Genomic DNA, 20,696 nt, shown 5'->3' on the forward strand with positions numbered 1-20,696 from the left:
ACACGTGCACATATGTCTGTATGCACGCGCGCGTGTGTGTATTACTCTACCACATGATCATATGTTGGAGAAGAGATCATAGATGTAAGCAGCACGAACAGATAAACGTGCATTGAAAGACATTTCAGACTGCAGATATGATCTCTAAAGCGTGTAAAGAGTTAAAAAAAAAAAAAAAAACAGTTCTATCTGACACACTTTATTTGGCACTACGTTCGAGACTGAAAGCAGGAAGTTATCAATAATATTATCCAACTACACATTCTGCTTGGCTATACAAAGATAGAGATTTCTAGAAAAGTCTACAAAACCGTGTGAGCTGGAACCTCACCTGCAGCTTCTTCATCTTCCTCCCTCAGGACATCGTCATCATTGCTGTCCTCCTGAGGGGAATTCCTGCCGTCCCCCACGGGGACCACAGTAAAGTTTGTTGGCATTTTTACCACATGTGCTTCTCGGCAAGCACGTCTCCAACTCCTTATGTCGCTCTCTCGCACTCGGTCTTACTATGTCTGCTTTATTCAGGGGTTTTTTTCTCTTCCTCCAGGAAGCAACTCCTTCGCGTCCTGTGGGGTGGCTTATCTAAGCGAGCTTCTCTGTTTTACTCCAAGTGCTTGGATACCGGTGGATCATGTGACCAGCCTTCTGACAAATATGAAGCAGCCACGCCCAACTATCCACGCAAACACACACACACGCACACGCACACACACACACACACGCACACACACACACACACACACACACACACACACACACAGTCTGGTGAAGTCAGTCTCTAGTCTGCACTAGCGGGAATCTCCAAAGACAGATGGAACCAGAAAGAGCGGGAGTTGAAAGGGTGTATTGATTAAGCTAGGCTCTTCAGCCACTTCCTGTCTCTCTATAAAAGGAGGAAGGGGCAGCTTGTGATGAGGTCTAATTTTTGTTCAGTGTGTAACACAGGGATTATCTGCACTTTGTGTCCCACCTCCCACCTCCTTTTAATAATAGTTAAATTAAAAAGGTCAATCAAGAATTTCAAATTATACATTTTTTTTAAACACAGAATTTCAAATAAATAATCATCCTGGCATTACAACCGTACATGCAGTCTAGGCAAAGAGAGTAACCCCACTCGCAGTTTCTCCAGCCCTAGTGATGAAAAAACTGTGATAATCGTTCTGTTCTGGGAAAGCAATTGTGCATAGTTAAACTGGGCTTCGGCTACATGATGAATAGCTTGTCCTGTCTGCCAGCATTATCCAATATCTTATCATGTCACTTCACATACACAACTCGGCTGTCTGCACTTTGTGCTTCGAAACAAGGTCATCTAAGGGTCAGGTCTATAAAAGAAAAAAAAATTCAGGAATACATTTCAAAGCATAATTTTTTTTTTTTGTGTTTGCAAGAATATGACAGAATTCAACAAACTGCACAATGTATTGATATAATATCACTTACTATTGTAAGTGTTGTTAGTACTTTAATAAACATTAAAACTACCCAAGATTTGTAGACTTTGGAAGGTCGCTCTGATCTTTGCAATGGCTTTGTAGTGCCACATTTTTCCACATATTGATGATGGTTTGGCAGTGTTCCATGGTACATTAGGTGCCTTCGATATTCTTTTATATCCTTCCCCTGATTGGTACCTTTTAGCAATATGGTCTTGCAGGTTCTTTGGCAAAATTCTGTTGCCTGTTCCCCCAAACTTCAAACATTCACGCAAATACTACAGCAACAGCTGATGTTTATCTGTTTTTTATCAAAAGCACTTAAATTGGTGGCAGGCGTATGGCATTTACATCCTAATTTTGGTCTATTGACATTCTATTAACAAGCCTAATTTTAAATGTGACTGTTTAACTCGAGCCCTCGTTATGAAAAGGTGTGCAGACTTATGCAATGAGTGTTTATTTTTATTTTTTAAATGTTCCCATGTATTAATTTTTTTTCTCACATTAAAGATAAAACAAGTCGGACATTTAATTTGGTATTTCTGTCCTTATATTAAAAAACCTGCAAACTTCATAAAGGTGTACAGACTTGTTTAGAAATTATCCTATTTATTGTTTTAGAAATGTTTTAAAAACTGGCTCAGCAGATAAAAATCAAGAAACTACAAATTCAACCTTGATAAATCTACAGTCCAGAGAGTACAACGGCCCAGGCTCTCTGAATCGGCGGGATCATGTTTCTTTCATAACTCTCGTCCTTATAACTTCCTCTCCCACCCGCCCATTAAAGTTACACCAACCAAACATTAGTGCAGCAATGATGGGGCAGAGCCCCAACATATACACAGTGGTGTCCAGAAGTCTAAAGATCTGTATTTTCTTTGTTATTATTTAAAACTGAAAATGAACAATGTGTATGATCTAGAATGGATCTTGTTTGAAAACATTTTGCTGCTGATTTCAATAGTTTCTTGAGTGACCAGTAATGTTGCAATTTAATAGGCATCAGCCAAATATTCTACTTCTTTGAATGACTTTCAAAATGTCCAATTGCTGTCCCATTTGCTGCACCTGGTAGTCCTATTGGTCTAAGAATGCCAACTGAAGCCCATTGGGCATGCTCTACAGCTACTCATGCTCATTCTATAAACATCTCGTTAGTCTAAATTAGGCTTGTTTAAATATTCTTTACCACCAAATAACAGAAACAAATCGAATACATTTCTGCACCGGCAAATTGTGAATGTTTACAAGCCCATGATGTACAGAACCATCTCCATTTTATAATATATAGCTATGGCTGGCATAGAGAAAGGGAGATCATGGGGTGTATGTTGTTAGTATATCAGAAATGTATCTTTGTATCTCAAATGAAATCTCTTGTTTCCCAAATCCATTTGCTAAGGCTGTTTTCAGCTATTTTGTGATATTAATATTTTGCAAGCTGACATGCCTGTGACAAAAATTATTCGTTTTTTTTCTGATACATTGTATATGGCTGAAATAAATGTAGAAAAACAGTTTAACTCTGAAAGCTACTATATTTAGTTCCTGTTCCAAGGTTCAGGAACATCCCATGCTTTTCCCCCAAACGTTCCTATGATTAATAGAGTATTTAATCAGACTGTTAGGTTTTACACATTCCTACTCATGTGATATAGTTGCATGATGAGTAATGCATTGGCTGTAGTTTTGTCATGAAACATTTGGAAACAGGAAATTCTTGCGACAAACCGAATATAACACAGACCCAGTTACTTATCTAGTCATCGTATGCATTGCAATGCATTATAAGCATTTACACACATATATAAAATAAGTGCATCAGAGGTAATCTGCCAAAGGCCAGCCAACTGAAATAGTATTATCACCAAGCATCAGTGTGATGCAAACAATCCAGAGATATATTTATTTTTAAATGCCAGACTCACCCAGGCATCTCGTTTATCGGGACTCAGACAGAGTGGCACTTGTGTGCTCTACATTCCAATAACCAGTTAGAGCCTAAACGACAAAGTCTTCCCTTTAAGAACATTCCAAAAACATCATCACCTTCCACACAGTTAAATGGAATTAATTGTGTTTTTCACATGAAAGGAAAATCTTTTACCATAAATGTTGGAAATTGAGTTTTGACTATTTTTGGCTTCATCACGATTGTAATTAAAAAATCTTTGAACACCTTAGAATATAATGCGTCAAAGAATAAAATATTGGAACTTCCCCAGATGTCCCTGCCTATCTGTTTGTTTTATGTCTTTGTGTAAAAAAAAAAAAAAAAAAAAGGTCTGCTATAATTCCTTCCAATTATGGTATCCTAAATTTGCAACATAGTGATCCAGTTTTGATTTATTTATTGATAGAAACTTCAAAGCAACTTTTTACATCGCTCTGGATTAGGGTGCCTGCTAAATGCAGTAAATCTAAATGTACTGTGCCAATACCAAACACCATATACTATTTTAACAATAATAAAAGTATGTCTTGCTGTGTATTTATTATAAACAGGTTCGCATGCCATCATTATGTGTGTCAATATACTAACATTGAAACATTGTACAGTCTGACGGTTGGTTAATCGCTAGGTGTGATATTTCCTTCAGGCTTCTGCATGATTTGCTGTGTTCCCCACCACTAGTTTCCTGTAGAGGCCTGCAGCCAATGCAAAACACCAGTGCTTGCTCACTAAGCCAAAAACGGACCCTAGAGTACAATAACTGAAAGCCCTTAGAAAACCCTCCACTGAACCATGCTCCCTTGAGACACAAGCATGGCTTCACTTGACACAATGGCAGGCGTGTCAAGGGTGTGTTCCCTCCGCTAGCTTTATGTAGCTGCTCAGTCAAAGTAATACACAAGTGCTTGCATAAAAAGCCAATAACAGACCCCACCTACCACTTATTAAACTTTTAATCATGCATAGAGATAGTCAGAATCTTTTTTTTTGTTTCAAAATAAGTTTGTAACAAAACCAAAAACTGTGCAAAGCAAATAGAATAAATTAATTATATAGACAGAAAAAAAAGGATAAAAAAAATTGTTTTACACCAATTAAATAAATGAGAACAAATGGTCCATCACAAGTTCAGGGATTTGATGGTTTGAGGGGAAAAAAAAAAAGGCTCCAAAGTTATTTTTTCACCCCGGCAAACAAAACAGTTTATATTTTAAATGTGTGATCCCTTAAAATGTTTTCTCGCTTCGATCCTGCACCGTCAAGTGTAGATGATCTGCAGGATGGGCTGTGCTAAGCTGTTGATCTGTTTACCTAAACTGAGCTCACTCTACAGAGCTTTGTGATATCAGCAGTGCAAGTCCTGTACCAGGTACCAACATTCCCGAATAGGAATCTCTCCGTAGAGGTGGTGTGGAAGGACATCTTTCCAGATTTTTACATTTCTTTTACAATACTGTAGGATTACAGGCTTGCATATCAGCAAACTGTAAAGTTGGCAGAGCTAAATATTTTTCTTTTCAATTTAATTGCTAGTCGTAAAGTATTTTTCGGTGTTATAAACGCAGCGCTCTATCCCGTTTCTGTAACTTTCCTAATCCATCACCTGTGGGCTATGAAAGGTTTTTTTCATGAATACGATTGATGATATTGATGTGGCATTTCCTCTATAAAGCTAGATCGCATTGAGATGTCTCTACCCTTATTTCATTTCATCAAAGTTTCAGCCAAAATTTCTCAGTCAGGTCGGCATGAGAAGCCTCCAAACTGTTCCCTGGATACTGTTCCACCATATTTCATCGTGTGTAATCCTTAGACACTCCTGGTCTAAGGATGTTGGCTTTTTTAATTAATGCCATTGTCCTAATTTAAAACTTGCTGTGGTTCAACCCTTGCTTAAGAAGCCAATCATCGTTCCTTATGGTTTCATAATTATCAGCCAATTTCAAAACTACCTTTCCTTTATAAGGTTCTGGAGAAAGTCGTCTTTCAGCAGCTTACTTCAGTTTTAAATAGAAATCATGTTTTATATATTAATCAATCTGGTTTTAAGAAAAGACAAATTTATTGTCTGCTTTGAAATCAGGGATAAGTGCAGGTTTAGTCATGTTGGATCTTAATTCAGCCTTTGATATAACGGATCATGCCATTCTTTTAAATCGTTTATCGTGCCGGAATCCACACTTACTTTGGACAACAGTCATTGTTTTCAAATGTGCTTTATAAATAAATTGTAACTTGACTTGTTCCGACATCTGTATAGCTGAGAAGTAGCTATCCAGAGAGCTAGGATAGATAGTAGGGCGTTGCTAATAGGTACAACAAGGTATCTGGAGTTGCTCACTCTCTTCACCAGTGTCCGAAACACTAGCATGATGTTCTTTAATGAAAGCACTTCTGTAAGACACTTTGGGTAAGAGCTCCTGCAAAATGCTCTAAACATCGCATGGATACTTTTTAAACTCAAGCATCTTACGGTCATTTTACTCTAAATGAAGCCTCTATATAATTTTTCAACATACAAAATAATAGTTTCCCATATGGTAGTTTTGGATACAGAATTAAATGAAGATGCTCAATTTGTACATTTAAATGTGACCGGAATGCGATTTCACACTATTTCTACAAACTGTAAATCAGCTGTGAGTCAAGCGATGTTCTGAGTTGTTATCTTTCCACTTTTCTTTCCATTTCTTATGTAGGCGTAGTGGTAAACCAAATGAGTCTCCAGGAAACATTTCCTCAAATTAAAACTTTAGTCTGAGTGCCATGTGTTTGCTATATGGGTAGCAATCTAGCATAGGGTTTGATTTAAGAAATACCCATCACACAAAAACAAAACGGTTGCTTTATCTTCCTTATGCTTGATCTACTGAAGATTAAGCAACTGGTTACCTAAAATATTAATTGCTAAATCTGTGTCAGAATGGAATACAACCAACCAAACGTGAAATAAGATCTAATTGGATGAAATGATTTAGAATAGATGTCTACATATTGTTTTAGCAAATTCTACAACACTAACACCAGTTCTGACAACTTTTCATCAACTGACAACTTCTCAAAAATGTAGCGGTCTCTTACTTGTTTACATGCTACTGATCAAATTTCTTTACAGTTTCAATGTTTGGTTAAACAACACCCAAAGGTTTTCCAGTGTTCCATTGCTACTGTCAAAAGGTCACAGATTTTACTAGCGACTTTTACTACCGGCACAATGTATTAATAAGCTGCCTATCGTCGAAGGGTCTGTTTGCCTGACACTTTTTTACAACCAGCCATGTTTACTCGTCACTCTTCACTCTTCTCAAAACCATTTTTAAAGCATAAAAAAAAACAAAAAGCTGCAGACTTTTAAAAATTCACAGAATATTTCTTGCACCATGAAAGCAATTGTGTCATGGTGCATAAAAGTTTTACTTTTTTTTTTTTTTTTTTTTTTTTTTTTTTAGCTTGAAGTGAATTACAGCACACGGCCATGCAGTGAGCCAATCAGATGAAAGTTGCCAAGATTCTGAAGCTTGTGGCCAGAGAAGTGTTAAAAATAAATAAATAAATAAATACATTGATTTATATATATATATATATATATATATATATATATATATATATATATATATATATATATATATATAAATCAGTCATTTGCTGTTTGTGGAGAGGCTGAGACACCATTCTGAGCAGTTACATAATTAACATTTAGTTAATGTTAGCCTTTACGGACAAAAAGTAATGCAAAAATAATAAAATTGCATTTTAAAATAGATTTCAGTAAATATTTCACGTTTTTCCTACGCAAATAAAAAATTGTGTGACACATGCACCACATTTCACACATTTATTCAATATTCATTTTAATGGATTATATAAGTATGTGACCCTGATCTCTGACCAAGATATAAAAGGATAAGGAGCAGGAAAAAAGCCATGGGCAGGAGTTTCATGTGTGTGTGTGTGTGTGTGTGTGCGCGTGTGTGTGAGGAGGATTAACAGAAAATTTCACCTTGTTTCAAAGTCAGAAGCAACAGTATCACTATCCTTCTGCATTCCGGCTCCTGCGATTTAACAGGGCTATTCCCAGAGTATTGATCCATTAGGAAATATAAGAGATGTGCACAAATAAGCCTTCCAATGCGCCATCTCTGAACTGCAGGACCATTTTAACAATTTTGAAACAATTCTATATAATCCATTCACATAGCCGTTATTCCTGACTGGGCTTTAAAAAAACCGCTGAGTTTCGGTATACCACCAGCCTACAGGCACTTGAGCATTTCCTACGAACCTTAGTGCACCAAGGCAAGTAAGTACACGTGTGTTTTGTTTTGGTTTTAATTCTTAACCTTTGCTTTATTGACTGTGGCATGCTACTAGAGCAGCATTTGTTATGCTGGCACAGCTCTCATTTACTTTGTATCCTAACAACTAATGCCCCCGGCAAACATCACTGCTGAGCACTCAAGTGGACAGAGTAAGTGCATAGAAAGTCAGCTGTTAATGACAGACAAAGTAAGACGGACACAGCATCCCCCACGGAATCCCATTCTTAATCTGAATCCAATAAGGTTCTCGTACACTGGATTTGTTTGTCATACCTGCTAATGTTGGATACACAATGTGTTGTATTACTGGTACCTTAACAGCCAAAAGAGATATGACGTGGCCTATTATATTGTATGATATTAGAAATCATTTGGCAAAGCACAAAAAAAAAAAAAAAAAAAAGTCATTACACTGCCGATTCCTTTTGCGAAACAGACGATCCTCGTTTGCCACTATTTCTTTTTTCTTGTTTTCATACAAACTACTGCCAAGAGAAGCACCACAAACACTTGCTCACCATCCAGACAAAGTTACATTATAGACAGCTCTCATATTTTCATAGATTATATATATATATATATATATATATATATATATATATATATATATATATATATATATATATATATATATATATATATATTATTATATATTTTCATGAAAAAGCTCCTCTTAGGAAACCGGGCATGCTTATCTATGGATCTTACCAAGTGTATTGTAGAAACTTCATTTACAATGGATTGTGTAGTGTACACAGAGCTACAGTATGTCCACAAAACCACAAATCATGAGTGAAGTAAGTGACGTAGCGTGATTTGAAATTTTGAAGCTCGTGTGGTATCCGTTCATCATACGTTTTTAGAAATAATTGTCCAAACCCAAGATTTTAAAGCTTGTGCACAGCAAAGTATTAAAGTCTCCATAGATTGTGAGTGGAGAGACTGAGACGTCGTCTTTTAAGGCAGAACACAAAAGTGACTGGGCAGTTACTGAGCAAATTACATAAATAAATTCCTTTTGTGACTATTATCTAAAGTGCTCCAGCAGGATGTAAAAGATAACAAGAAAGTAATGTGATGCTATGCAGCATATATTGCATCAACCTGATTTCGACAAGCCTAACACTCCTTAATCTTATGAGTGTGACGAGAATCGACATCTGTAATAGCACAGTCTTCTTCTTCTTCTTCTTTTGGCTTCTCCTATTAGGGGTCGCCACAGCGGATCATCCGTCTCCATCTGCCTCTTTCAAACCAACTACCAGCACATCTACCCCTCACCACACCCATGAACCTCCTAGCACAGTACGGGCAAAAATTCCCTACTGCAATTATTTTGCTACAATTACAACATTTTAAGAACATTTTGATACCCTCTTGAAGAATACTAGGAAGGCAACAGGACCAGATGGCTTCACAGGTCAGGTTCTGAAAGCCTGCGCTGACCAAATAGCACCCGTGTTCACTGAGATATTCAACCTCTCCCTGAAACAGTCTGTTGTCCCCTCATGCTTCAAACAGTCCACTATTGTTTCTGTCCCGAAGAAACCCCAGCCCGCCTGCCTCAACGACTACCGCACTGTAGCCCTGACCTCAGTAGTGATGAAGTGCTTCCAAAGACTGGTCTGAGACTTCATCACAGCTTCATTATCGGACACACTGGATCCACTACAGTTCACGTACCTCCTGAACCACTCTACAGGTTCCGCCATTGCTTATCTTCTCCACTCAATGATGAGCCACCTGGACTGCAGAAAAGGGAATACTGTAAAAATGCTGTTTGTGGACTACAGTTCAGTGTTTAACACACATAATTCCCTCCACGCTCACCTCCAAGTTGGAGGTCCTGGGCCTGTCACCGTCAATGGATCTCCGACTTCCTGACAGACAGACCACAAGCCGTACGGGTGGGCAAACACACCTCATCTACCCTCACCCTCAGCACTGGAGCGCCTCAAGGTTGTGTTCTGGGCCCCCTGCTGTACTCACTGTACACACATGACTGTGTGGCCACTTGAAACTCCACCACTATCATCATTTGCTGACGACACTGTTGTGGTGGAACTGATCTCCAACAAAGATGAGACGGCCTACCAACATTAGATTAAAAACCTGGAGAGATGGTGCCAGGAGAACAATCTTCTCCTGAACGTTAGCAAGACAACCGCTTAACATCAAGGGGACACCAGTGGACAGTTTCCGATACCTAGATGTTCACATCACACAGGACCTGTCTTGGTCCTGTCACATCAACACCCTGGTGAAGAAGGCCCGGCAGCTTCTGTACCATCAGAGACGCCTAAGGGACTTTAAACTACCCTCTCAGGTGCTAAAGACCTGCACCATTAAGAGCGTCCTGAAGGGTAGCATCACTTCCTGATTCGGCAACAGCACCATGCAGGACAGGCGAGCCCTCCATAGAGGGATGCGTTCAGCTGAATGTACCATCCGCACCAAGCTCCCTGACCCACAGGACATCTACACACAGCAGGCTGGGCGAGGAAGGTGTGGAGGACCTCAGCCATTCCAACAACGCACTCTTTTCTATGTTACGTTCAGGGAAGCGCTTCCGCTTCATAAAAGCAAACACAAAGTGCGGAGAAGCTTCTTCCTGCAGGCCATTTGGAGTTTAAAGCAGAAAACACCCAGCAACTAGCACCTGGACTTCTCTCTCTGTCTCACTTCTGTCGCTGCACAACCATTATTTACAATCATTCACTATTATTTGCATTACTTGCACTAGTGGAACTTTAACACTGGACCTAGCCGCTCTAACTTTGTACTGAATTAGCACAGCATCACTTTATACCTTATGACTTTATACCATTTCACTTTTAATTTATTTTTTTTTATACCAGCACATGGACACTTTAATGACAATCACAATCATACTGGGTCACTTAAATTTGTATTTCTGTCTATATCTTTTGTACATAATTTGAACTTGAAGTTACACTGATGTTTGTATTAGCTAAAACCTTCAATACAAAGCAGAGTGGATTACGTAGTCAGCTCGAGCTGCAGATGATACAAGTGATCATGTAAAGCATCAAAACAGGCACAGTAACATTCATCTGGAACATTCGTTTCATTTCAGCTCACAGCACAATAAAGCATTTAGTGACGTGTTTAAAGATATGACGAGGGGTTTTTCATGATACCAAATCAAACAGAGCCTAAGATTAAAAATCCCATCTTTGGAATTGTTTGCTGTTTGATTCGTTCTAACTGGGAGAACAAACAGGAGATGACAGGGGGTTTTAAACTACCTTTGGAAAAAAAGAAGTAAATTCACGAGTGTGCTTCTATCGAAACAAAGCACAAATGACAGTAATAGATGTTGTGTTTAGTTGTAGACTGTTTGAGTATATATATCAGTTTGGCAACTGCTTCTATTTAAGGCAGCAAAATCAAACTGGAATCTGTAAAGCATCGCCAGGCAAATGAAAACTGGATTTACTGGAGATGATTAAAACATTTTTTATTTTTAACATAAACTGAAGCCTTAGTGACATTCAACCAAGTCCACCAGTTAGTAATATTAACTCAAACCTAATGCATTCTGTCAGTGAATCGCTGGAGTATACATTTATTATGAAATTGTAATGTGAGTTTATGGATTTTTTTTCTTTTTCAAAAGGTACATAAAACAGTAAATGTCTATCCTGCCATCTCACACAACCTCTGTGCACTAGAGTGATAAGTAATAAATAACTTCATTGGAAAAAATGTGTTTGTGACTGTAGCACCACCTGCTGGTGATCCTCCGCAAAAGCAAGACATTTTCCTTTCTAGCTATAACTGGAAAATTCCACATGATTATTTTTTTTTTAACACGAACTGAATGACTTCCTACCTTAACAATATTAAAATTTGCTCAAGTTTTATAACACAATCTTCAGCATTTTAAACCTTAGGCATTATGCAAACCTGGACACACCCTTCAACTACTGTGTACATTCAAATTTTATGGAAAAAATGTGGGGAAGGCGTGTGATATCCAAGGAAAATTTATAAGGTAATTTTCCTGGCAACCTCTCATCCACACAGCCTACCTTGAATTCCCAGTTGTTTACAAGTCAACAGACAAAAGCCTTTTTTTATTCCTTTTCGGTAAACATGTAAGGCTGATTTTTCGGGGCTCATTTTATGCGCGTGTTATAAGAAAAGACCAGGAATCACTGAGTCACATGTAATCCGGCCAGGGATAAGGTTATGAGGTACTGAAGTCAATACACATGCCCAGCCAGTCTAAGTGAACGTATTACATCGACAGGCAACGATGCTGAAATGAGATTTGAGGATCATCTTCCCCAATACACTTTGATTGCATCCTGCTAGACTCGTTCTGTTTTGGTGTTCGGGTAAAAAAAACGAAAGAGGATGTTCTGTTGTCTGGCACCTGTCCACTCAACCACACTGAGGTACACAGAGCACAAACAAGTGCTGAAATCTCGAATGCTCCAGAATTACAAATGTTTGTTATATTTAGTGCATTTAGTTTATATCTAAATGGCCGAATTTAGCTCATGCAAATACACGAGACCTGAACCACACTAGAGGACATTCAGATATAAAAATGTCTATTTTGCTTTGCATTTTTATGCTTTATTCATTTTTAAAGATCATTTCCCCTAATTATTTCATTGCGTCAAGTGTATACAATCTAATACTATCCGTAATGCATTAAGGATTGTAATTCCTTATTATTTTGTACAGTCAAGGTCAATAGTTTATACATACCAAAACTAAACATTTGCCACAAATCCACACATTTGACATTAACACACACTTCCGGTGTTAAGTCAATTGGGCATTCATTTTATTTCCAGGCTTTTGGACTTTGGTTTGTGTTTTGTGCTCTGCCTTATATTGCTCTGTTGGCCGGCTCTTGTAATTTTGGGCTGTTTGTTGATTTTGGTTTTCTCTGCATCTCATCTTGTCTCCTGGCTCTCGGATTTCGGGCTGTTTTTCGGACCGTGCTCTTGCTCTGCTTCTCCAGGTTTAAATTTGTTTATTGTTTATTCTGTTCTCTGACTCGGTTTTTGAGGTGTGCATAATGTTTTAGATAGTGATCCATCTGATTAAAGAAAATTCAAGAGGCTGAACCTGGGTACCTGCAGTACCTCTGTACCTTTGTATGCCAATCCTACTCTAACTTCCTAATTATGGATTTACACACAGTTCGTTTAAAGTTTGTTCATCCCTGGAAGTTAATTTGTGCATCTCTTTAGCCACTGGATTTGTATATCTGCGTACAAATGTTTGAAAGACGCCAAAATTCAAACAACATTGTCTCAAAGCAGCTTTACAAAAATAATGTGGTGATAAAAAAATGAATATGTTCTTTATAAGTAAGTTTGTCCCTGATGAGGGAGCCGGTGGAGACTGTGGCAAGAAAAAACTCCCCGAGATGGTGTAAGTAAGAAACCTTGAGAGAAAACCAGACTCGTCTGGGTTGCACCCAATGTCCATTTATAGCAGATATACGATGTTGCGGGGTACAGTGATGAGATCAGAAGCAAACTGTAGTCCTGAGTCAGTGTAGCAGACTGTAGCAGACTACTGTCCAAATCCATCTTCAAAGCTCTTGTTCTTACTCCGGAATTTCGTGGAACCACCCAAGACGCTGATGAGAAACCGTCCCAAGCTGCACAGAGTGGCCTCCAATCGAAGAGGACACTATTTAGAGGCAGGCCTGAACGAAGTGGGAAGATCCACGGAGGGAAGAAGGGCGGGGACAGTGGTCGCTGGAACCTCAGGAGCATGTTTATCCTGACCGAGAGAGAGAGGTTACTATGTTTTCTATGTTTACTCAGTACTTAGTTGAAGCAAATTTGGCAGCAATTACAGCCTCAAATCATTTTGGGTTTGGCGCAATGCTGGGTCAAGCTGGATGGAGACCGTTGGTGGACAGCCACTTTAAGGTCTCTCTGGGGATGTTCAATAGGGTTCAAGTCAGGGCTCTGGCCACTGTAGAACATTCACAGTGTTGTCTCCAAGCCACATCAATGTTGCTTTGTCTGTGCGCTTACGGTTGTTGTCATGAAGGAAGATGAACTTTTGCCCCAGTCTGAATTTTACACCTAGGCCTTCAGTGTGTCCCACCTGAATCAATCCATCACTTAATACAACCATTATGATGTCACACCTATAGAAACCATTAATATTATTCAGACACAGGATAACAGACAAGTACCTCATCCATTGAGGATGAATGTTATTACTAAAGCAAGAAACCCAATGAACACAATTCAACAAGTCTCATGTCACCGCAGCCACAGCTAACAGACATCATCTGAAGAAGAAGAATCAATATTACGCTCAAAAATGACCCTGGGTTTATTGTGCATTTTTGTTATACACATTACAGTTTTCTGGGGATTTAAAAGGCAAATTATGTGATTTTGTACACATTCTATGGAAACTAAAGAAAACTCTTTGAATGAGAAGGTGTGTCCAAACTGTTGGTCTGTACTGTGTATATATATATATATATATATATATATATATATATATATATATATATATACAGTGAGGAAAATAAGTATTTGAACACCCTGCTATTTTGCAAGTTCTCCCACTTAGAAATCATGGAGGGGTCTAAAATTGTCATCGTAGGTGCTTGTCCACTGTGAGAGACATAATCTAAAAAAAAAAAAATCCAGAGATCACAATGTATGTATTTTTTTTATTTGTATGATACAGCTGCAAATAAGTATTTGAACACCTGTCTATCAGCTAGAATTCTGACCCTCAAAGACCTGTTAGTCTGCCTTTAAAATGTCCACCTCCACTAGATTTATTATCCTAAATTAGATGCACCTGTTTGAGGTCGTTAGCTGCAAAAAGACACCTGTCCACCCCATACAATCAGTAAGAATCCAACTACTAACATGGCCAAGACCAAAGAGCTGTCCAAAGACACAAGAGACAAAATTGTACACCTCCACAAGGCTGGAAAGGGCTACGGGGAAATTGCCATGCAGCTTGGTGAAAAAAGGTCCACTGTTGGAGCAATCATTAGAAAATAGAAGACGCTAAACATGACTGTCAATCTCCCTCGGACTGGGGCTCCATGCAAGATCTCACCTCGTGGGGTCTCAATGATTCTAAGGAAGGTGAGAAATCAGCCCAGAACTACACGGGAGGAGCTGGTCAATGACCTGAAAAGAGCTGGGACCACCGTTTCCAAGGTTACTGTTGGTAATACACTAAGATGTCATGGTTTGAAATCATGCATGACATGGAAGGTTCCTCTGCTTAAACCAGCACATGTCCAGGCACGTCTTAAATTTGCCAATGACCATTTGGATGATCCAGAGGAGTCATGGGAGAAAGTCATGTGGTCAGATGAGACCAAAATAGAACTTTTGGGTCATATTTCCACTAAACGTGTTTGGAGGAAGAAGAGTGATGAGTACCATCCCAAGAACACCATCCCTACTGTGAAGCATGGGGGTGGTAGCATCATGCTTTGGGGGTGTTTCTCTGCACATAGGACAGGGCGACTGCACTGTATTAAGGAGAGGATGACCGGGGCCACGTATTGCGAGATTTTTAGGAACAACCTCCTTCCCTCAGTTAGAGCATTGAAGATGGGTCGAGGCTGCGTCTTCCAACATGACAATGACCCGAAGCACACAGCCAGGATAACCAAGGAGTGGCTCTGTAAGAAGCATATCAAGGTTCTGGTGTGGCCTAGCCAGTCTCCAGACCTAAACCCAATAGAGAATCTTTGGAGGGAGCTCAAACTCCGTGTTTCTCAGCAACAGGCCAGAAACCTGACTGATCTAGAGAAGATCTGTGTGGAGGAGTGGGCCAAATCCCTCCTGCAGTGTGTGCAAACCTGGTGAAAAACTACAGGAAACGTTTGACCTCTGTAATTGCAAACAAAGGCTACTGTACCAAATATTAACATTGACTTTCTCAGGTGTTCAAATACTTATTTGCAGCTGTATCATACAAATAAATAGTTAAAAAATCATACATTGTGATTTCTGGATTTTTTTTTTTAGATTATGTCTCTCACAGTGGACATGCACCTACGATGACAATTTCAGACCCCTCCATGATTTCTTAGTGGGAGAACTTGCAAAATAGCAGGGTGTTCAAATACTTATTTTCCTCACTGTATATATATATATATATATATATATATATATATATATATATATATATATATATATATATATATATATATATATATATATATATATATATATATACACACAAGCGGGAGAAAAATGAATGAATATATACACACACACACACACACACACACACACACACACACACACACACACACACACACACACACACATGCCAAATATATACAAAAGAAGAAGACAGAAGAGGATCAGACTGTAAAAAGACTCAATAAGTTCAGCCCCATCGATGTTTTGTATACAAAACATCGATCTGCATGACGCATCTGAAAAATAAATACTGTAATAACTTCTAAACGTAGAAAGAAGCGACAGGAATTGTGGCCACCTGAATGCAGACAGTGGACACACGTTTACTCGCGCACCATCTCGAATTTTAAAGAGCACGTTGTGTCTCTCTCAGCTGTCGGCTTGACAAGACGGGATCAGATGATGCTTTATTTTTCTCTGTTATGCAATGAGAGAGTTGTGCCCAACATGCCACAGGCAACCCTGGTGACTTGTAGAGGCTTCCTGAGGCATGAGTGGAGGGAGTGTCAGGGGAAGTCACCTAAAACCACAGACACATCAGCCTTTAAAGCTTGCGGCTTAACACCAATAATTGAAAGAGACAGCTGAGTAGAGTTCACATCTGAGATTTAATACTGTAGAATTATCTACAGCAGACTGATGACTCACACGTCTGTTATTAGACTGGCAGCAGGGATAAAGAAATTCTGTGAATTCACAGACAGAGCTTGGTTATTAGTTTGCAAAGAGAGAATTCTTTTCATTCTTTCTTTTTTAGTAACTCTATACCATTCTCCTGCTACTCAACCAACAAGAACAGGCAGGCTTCAACTTTATATCACCTTTATCTATTTATATACAATGGATATAAAAGCCACACTGGTTAAAACGGCAGGTATTTGGGAAATTATAAGTGAAATGTATTATTTTTCCATAAAATCCTTCTTATTGCAAAAGTTTTTTCCCCTATATTCTATTGCATGCTTTTGATTGTTTTTTTTTTTAGTTCACTTTCAAACATTGCGAATGCACATTAAGTCTGGAGAGACATTTACAGACTGTGTTAGTTATTGACTATGCATATCTCCTAATGATGTAAGAGCTATTAATACAGTGGAACCCGGTTATGTCGATGTCCTAGGGGGTTGCCAAAAAGCATCGAGATAACCGATGATCGAGATAAAAGAAAACCAATATGGCGGCAGTATATTAACGTGCTTGAAATTTCTTTATGTACATGATGTGCGTTAATAAATGAGAATGTGCATGCACGTGTTTTTGGAGGGTTTTTTACACAACAGCGTTGCCGCGATTTGTTTGATGAAGTCATGCTATAAAAATACATACAGTACATGTTTGTTAACTGTCAGGAATCCACCTGCCACGCCCCCTTCGGTGCCCCCTTCGGCGTAGGAGGTGCTTTCTCTGCTCCTTTCTCTGAAGCTCCCGGCTTCAATCGCGCACATCTGGTGCTCGTTTATCATCATCACCAGCTCCTATTTAAACTTCCACACTCTCTGTCCGTTATTGTTGGTATATGTTTGTTCACGGCGGTCGTTGTTATCGCTCATGTGTATCCCGGTACGTGTCTTCCCACCGGCACTCTCTCAACGGCTGCGCTTTTCTTCCCAAAGAACCCCGATCCTGCCGGTGTTCATTCTATGCTTTTGCTGCTCATCCCACGTTCTCCCGTGTGCTGTTCAGCGCCGGGCTTCTACTTTCGCCTCCCGTTCATCGCACAACATTTAACAACAAAAGGCATATGTGCACTAACTAACAGCAGAGATTCACCAGTATACAATACACCTGTAGCAGTTGTAAGGTTTGATTTTTCCGCCACTTTCGCAAGTTCTTCTGCGGCTGCACAGTGCCGATCGAGATAACTGACGTTAAATGGCAAATTTTTCCCCCCTTGTGTTGGAGATATCAGGGTTCGTCGACATAACTGATAAAAAAACTTTGCTTAGACAAAGCGAGAATTTGGTGGTTCCACTTCAAAAACGTCGACTTAATAGGGTTGTCGAGTTAACCGAGGGCGAGATAAGTGGGTTCCACTGTACTATCGAATACACAATAAAATATACTAAAACAAATCGAAATACTGTATACAAATTCTTTTTATGAAGTAATAAAAAAAATAATAAAAATGTATAATAAAAAATAAAAAATATTTACAAAATGCATTTGCCCGAGTCCAGTGCGCATCATGTAGACTCGTTACGGTCGACGACTAGCTAGGGGCAGCTCTCCTCCGCCTTGCATTTTTTATCACTTAAGGAAATGTTCGTATGCGCGAAAGTTCGGAAAGTGAATATTCGTAAAGTGGGGAACGTCATTATATTTATTTTTCAATATCACAAAAACCTACTATTTTAAAAGGGGTGTGTATATGTTTTAATATCTACTGGATCAGTCTACTGTACCTACTATATCTAATGTTTCAGTCTCACTTGAAGTGTGAATTGTGGGCAGGGCTTACTAATTTATATTGAAAGTGTAACCAGCCAAATCTTTAGTGTGCTTCCACTTCATCTTGAATCTATTCTCTTCAGGTAAGGTAGGATTCTGACTTTGGTATATCTACTTAAATCAGTTGATTCTAGAGTGTTGGGCGACGCTTATTAGTTCTCTCAGGTGATTAATCAAGGGTACAGACACAGATACTCATCCACAGAACAGAGGTTACATTGCCATTAACCTCATCTACCCTCCTCTGTTGTCTCAATCTTAAACAGTGGTGGTAGGTGGGCTCTGGAATTGCCAGTCCACTATAAGGAAAGCTCACTTTATTACAGCCTTAGCTTCCCTCTAAGTTTAGAGTCTATGCCTTCGACTTTCTGGCACTCAATGAGACCCGGATATCCCCATGGAACACAGCTACACCAGCAGCTCTGTCTTCTGCATATGCTTTCTCTTACTCGCCAAGAGAAACCGGTAGAGGTGGTGGTACGGGTTTACTGTTGTCACGGAGATGGTGTTTCACACCTCTATCTTTGTCTCATCTAACCATGTTTTCTTTTGATTTCTATGCAGTTTCAGTTACCTCTCCAATCAACCTCTTAATCAATCATTGTCATCTACCGCCCTCCTGGTCCCATTGGAGACATCCTAAAAGAGATGGATGCACTCCTAATTTCTTTCCCGTCTTACAGCACCCCTCTGGCAGTTCTTGGTGACTTCAACCTCCCATCTGACAAACTTCAGTCATCTTGCCGACCCTGACTCCATTTTCTCTCTACCCCTGGACTTTGCCAGTTTCCTCTCATTAACCATGGACCCCCTCTGCCCCCAACCACTAAACCAAAGAACACTTCTTGTCCTACCCCCTGGCTATCAGAAGTTTTGCAATTGGTGAGAACTCAAATCAGCAGAGAGTGGAAATAGAAATAAGTGGAAAAAAAATTGCAACTTGACGCAGACTTCGCATCTTACTGTGCACTCCTGACCAAATATGTCGAGGACTCATAAGCTCCACAACATCTTTTCACTACTCAACCACCCTGCTCCATCCTCCCTAGCTGCTGAAGACTTTGCCTCCTTCTATGATAGAAAGATTAAGGAAATCTGCCAGACCCTCACTTCCTCCCCAACAATGTTTACACTACACAGCCAGGAATCCCCCACTGCTTCATTGTCAAGCTTCTCGACCATACTAGAAGATGAGATACTGCAAGTCATCAAATCTTGCAATCCCACTACCTGCCCTCTGGATCCAATTACCAATTCAACTACACTTCATGAAGGACACTTCATCTCACAAGACCTCCTGCCATTCATCTCCACAATCATCAATAGGTCCTTAACATCTGGCCATGTGCCAACTACCTTCAAGCAAGTGCTCACTGCTCTGGATCTATCAGACATCAACAACTACAGACCAGTATCACTTCTCTTCTTTTTTTCTGAATCTCTGGAACATCAAGGTCTCCGAATAACTCTTCATAACTCTTCGCTTTCCCCTTGATCCACTACTCTAAACCTTGGGATAACTGAGCACATGTTGCTAATGTGGCTCGTTCTTGCCGATTTCTTCTCTACAACATCCAAAGGATTCGACCATTTCTGTCCACACAGTCTGCCTAGGCGCTTGTTCAGTCTATTGTCATTTTTAGGCTGCATCCATTGCAAATGATCCAAAATGCAGCTGCGTGACTTCAACCTGCCCAAGTTCTCCCACACCACCCCACTGCTGCGCTCCCTCCACTGGCTTCCAGTAGCTGCACGTATCAGATTCAAAACACTGATGCTTGCCTACAAAGCAAAAAAATGGAACAGCACCCTCTTTTGCTCAGAGACCTCATCACACCTCGCACTCCACCATGCTGTCTGAGATCCTCCAGCAATGCTCGACTGGTACCACCTTCTCTCAGGAGGAGAGGTAAGTATACTTCGAGGCTCTTTTCTGTTCTGGCACCGAGGCTTCCCCCATGTGTCTGAAGTGCTACAAATTACCATCTTTAAGCGAATTGAAGACCTTTCTTTTTCTGAAACACTTAAACTAACACTTTCTAAATTTGCTTTGTTACAAATAAATAAATAAAACAAATAAAAACCTCTCAACAGAGTTGTAGGCTGATTTATCTTAAGTTGTAATCTAGCAGTACCAGTGTAGATTTATTCATTGATACTCACAGCACTTTTGTACATCGCTCTGGCGTCTGCTTAAAGTAGCAAACAGTGTTGGGCAGTAACGCGTTACTAGTTACAAAGTTACCGTAGGGTGCGTTACCCGTTTTTTAAATGAATGAATTTCGGCTGAAGTGTAGACTACAGTCTGACCTGTTTACAGCAGAGACGCATT

At 39.5% G+C, this 20,696-nt stretch overlaps 1 protein-coding gene across 7 annotated transcripts in view; it reads right to left on the reverse strand.

Moving 5' to 3' along the window:
• slc12a7b (solute carrier family 12 member 7b) overlaps nt 1–20,696 on the reverse strand; it is a 335,443-nt gene that overhangs the window by 55,298 nt on the left and 259,449 nt on the right. For 2 of the 7 annotated variants that reach the window (XM_083544798.1, XM_083544797.1), the window contains exon 1: nt 332–630. The exons of 4 other annotated variants lie outside the window; for them this stretch is intronic. In XM_083544798.1, the coding sequence (XP_083400924.1) occupies nt 332–437 (106 nt within the window). In that variant the 5' untranslated portion in view covers nt 438–630. Of the gene's footprint in view, nt 1–331; nt 632–20,696 lie in introns of those variants that run through there. One more of the 7 variants, XM_083544793.1, reaches the window with a different exon arrangement.

Source organism: Silurus aristotelis (genome assembly GCF_946808225.1).
Source record: "Silurus aristotelis genome assembly, chromosome: 1".
Taxonomy (NCBI): domain Eukaryota; kingdom Metazoa; phylum Chordata; class Actinopteri; order Siluriformes; family Siluridae; genus Silurus; species Silurus aristotelis.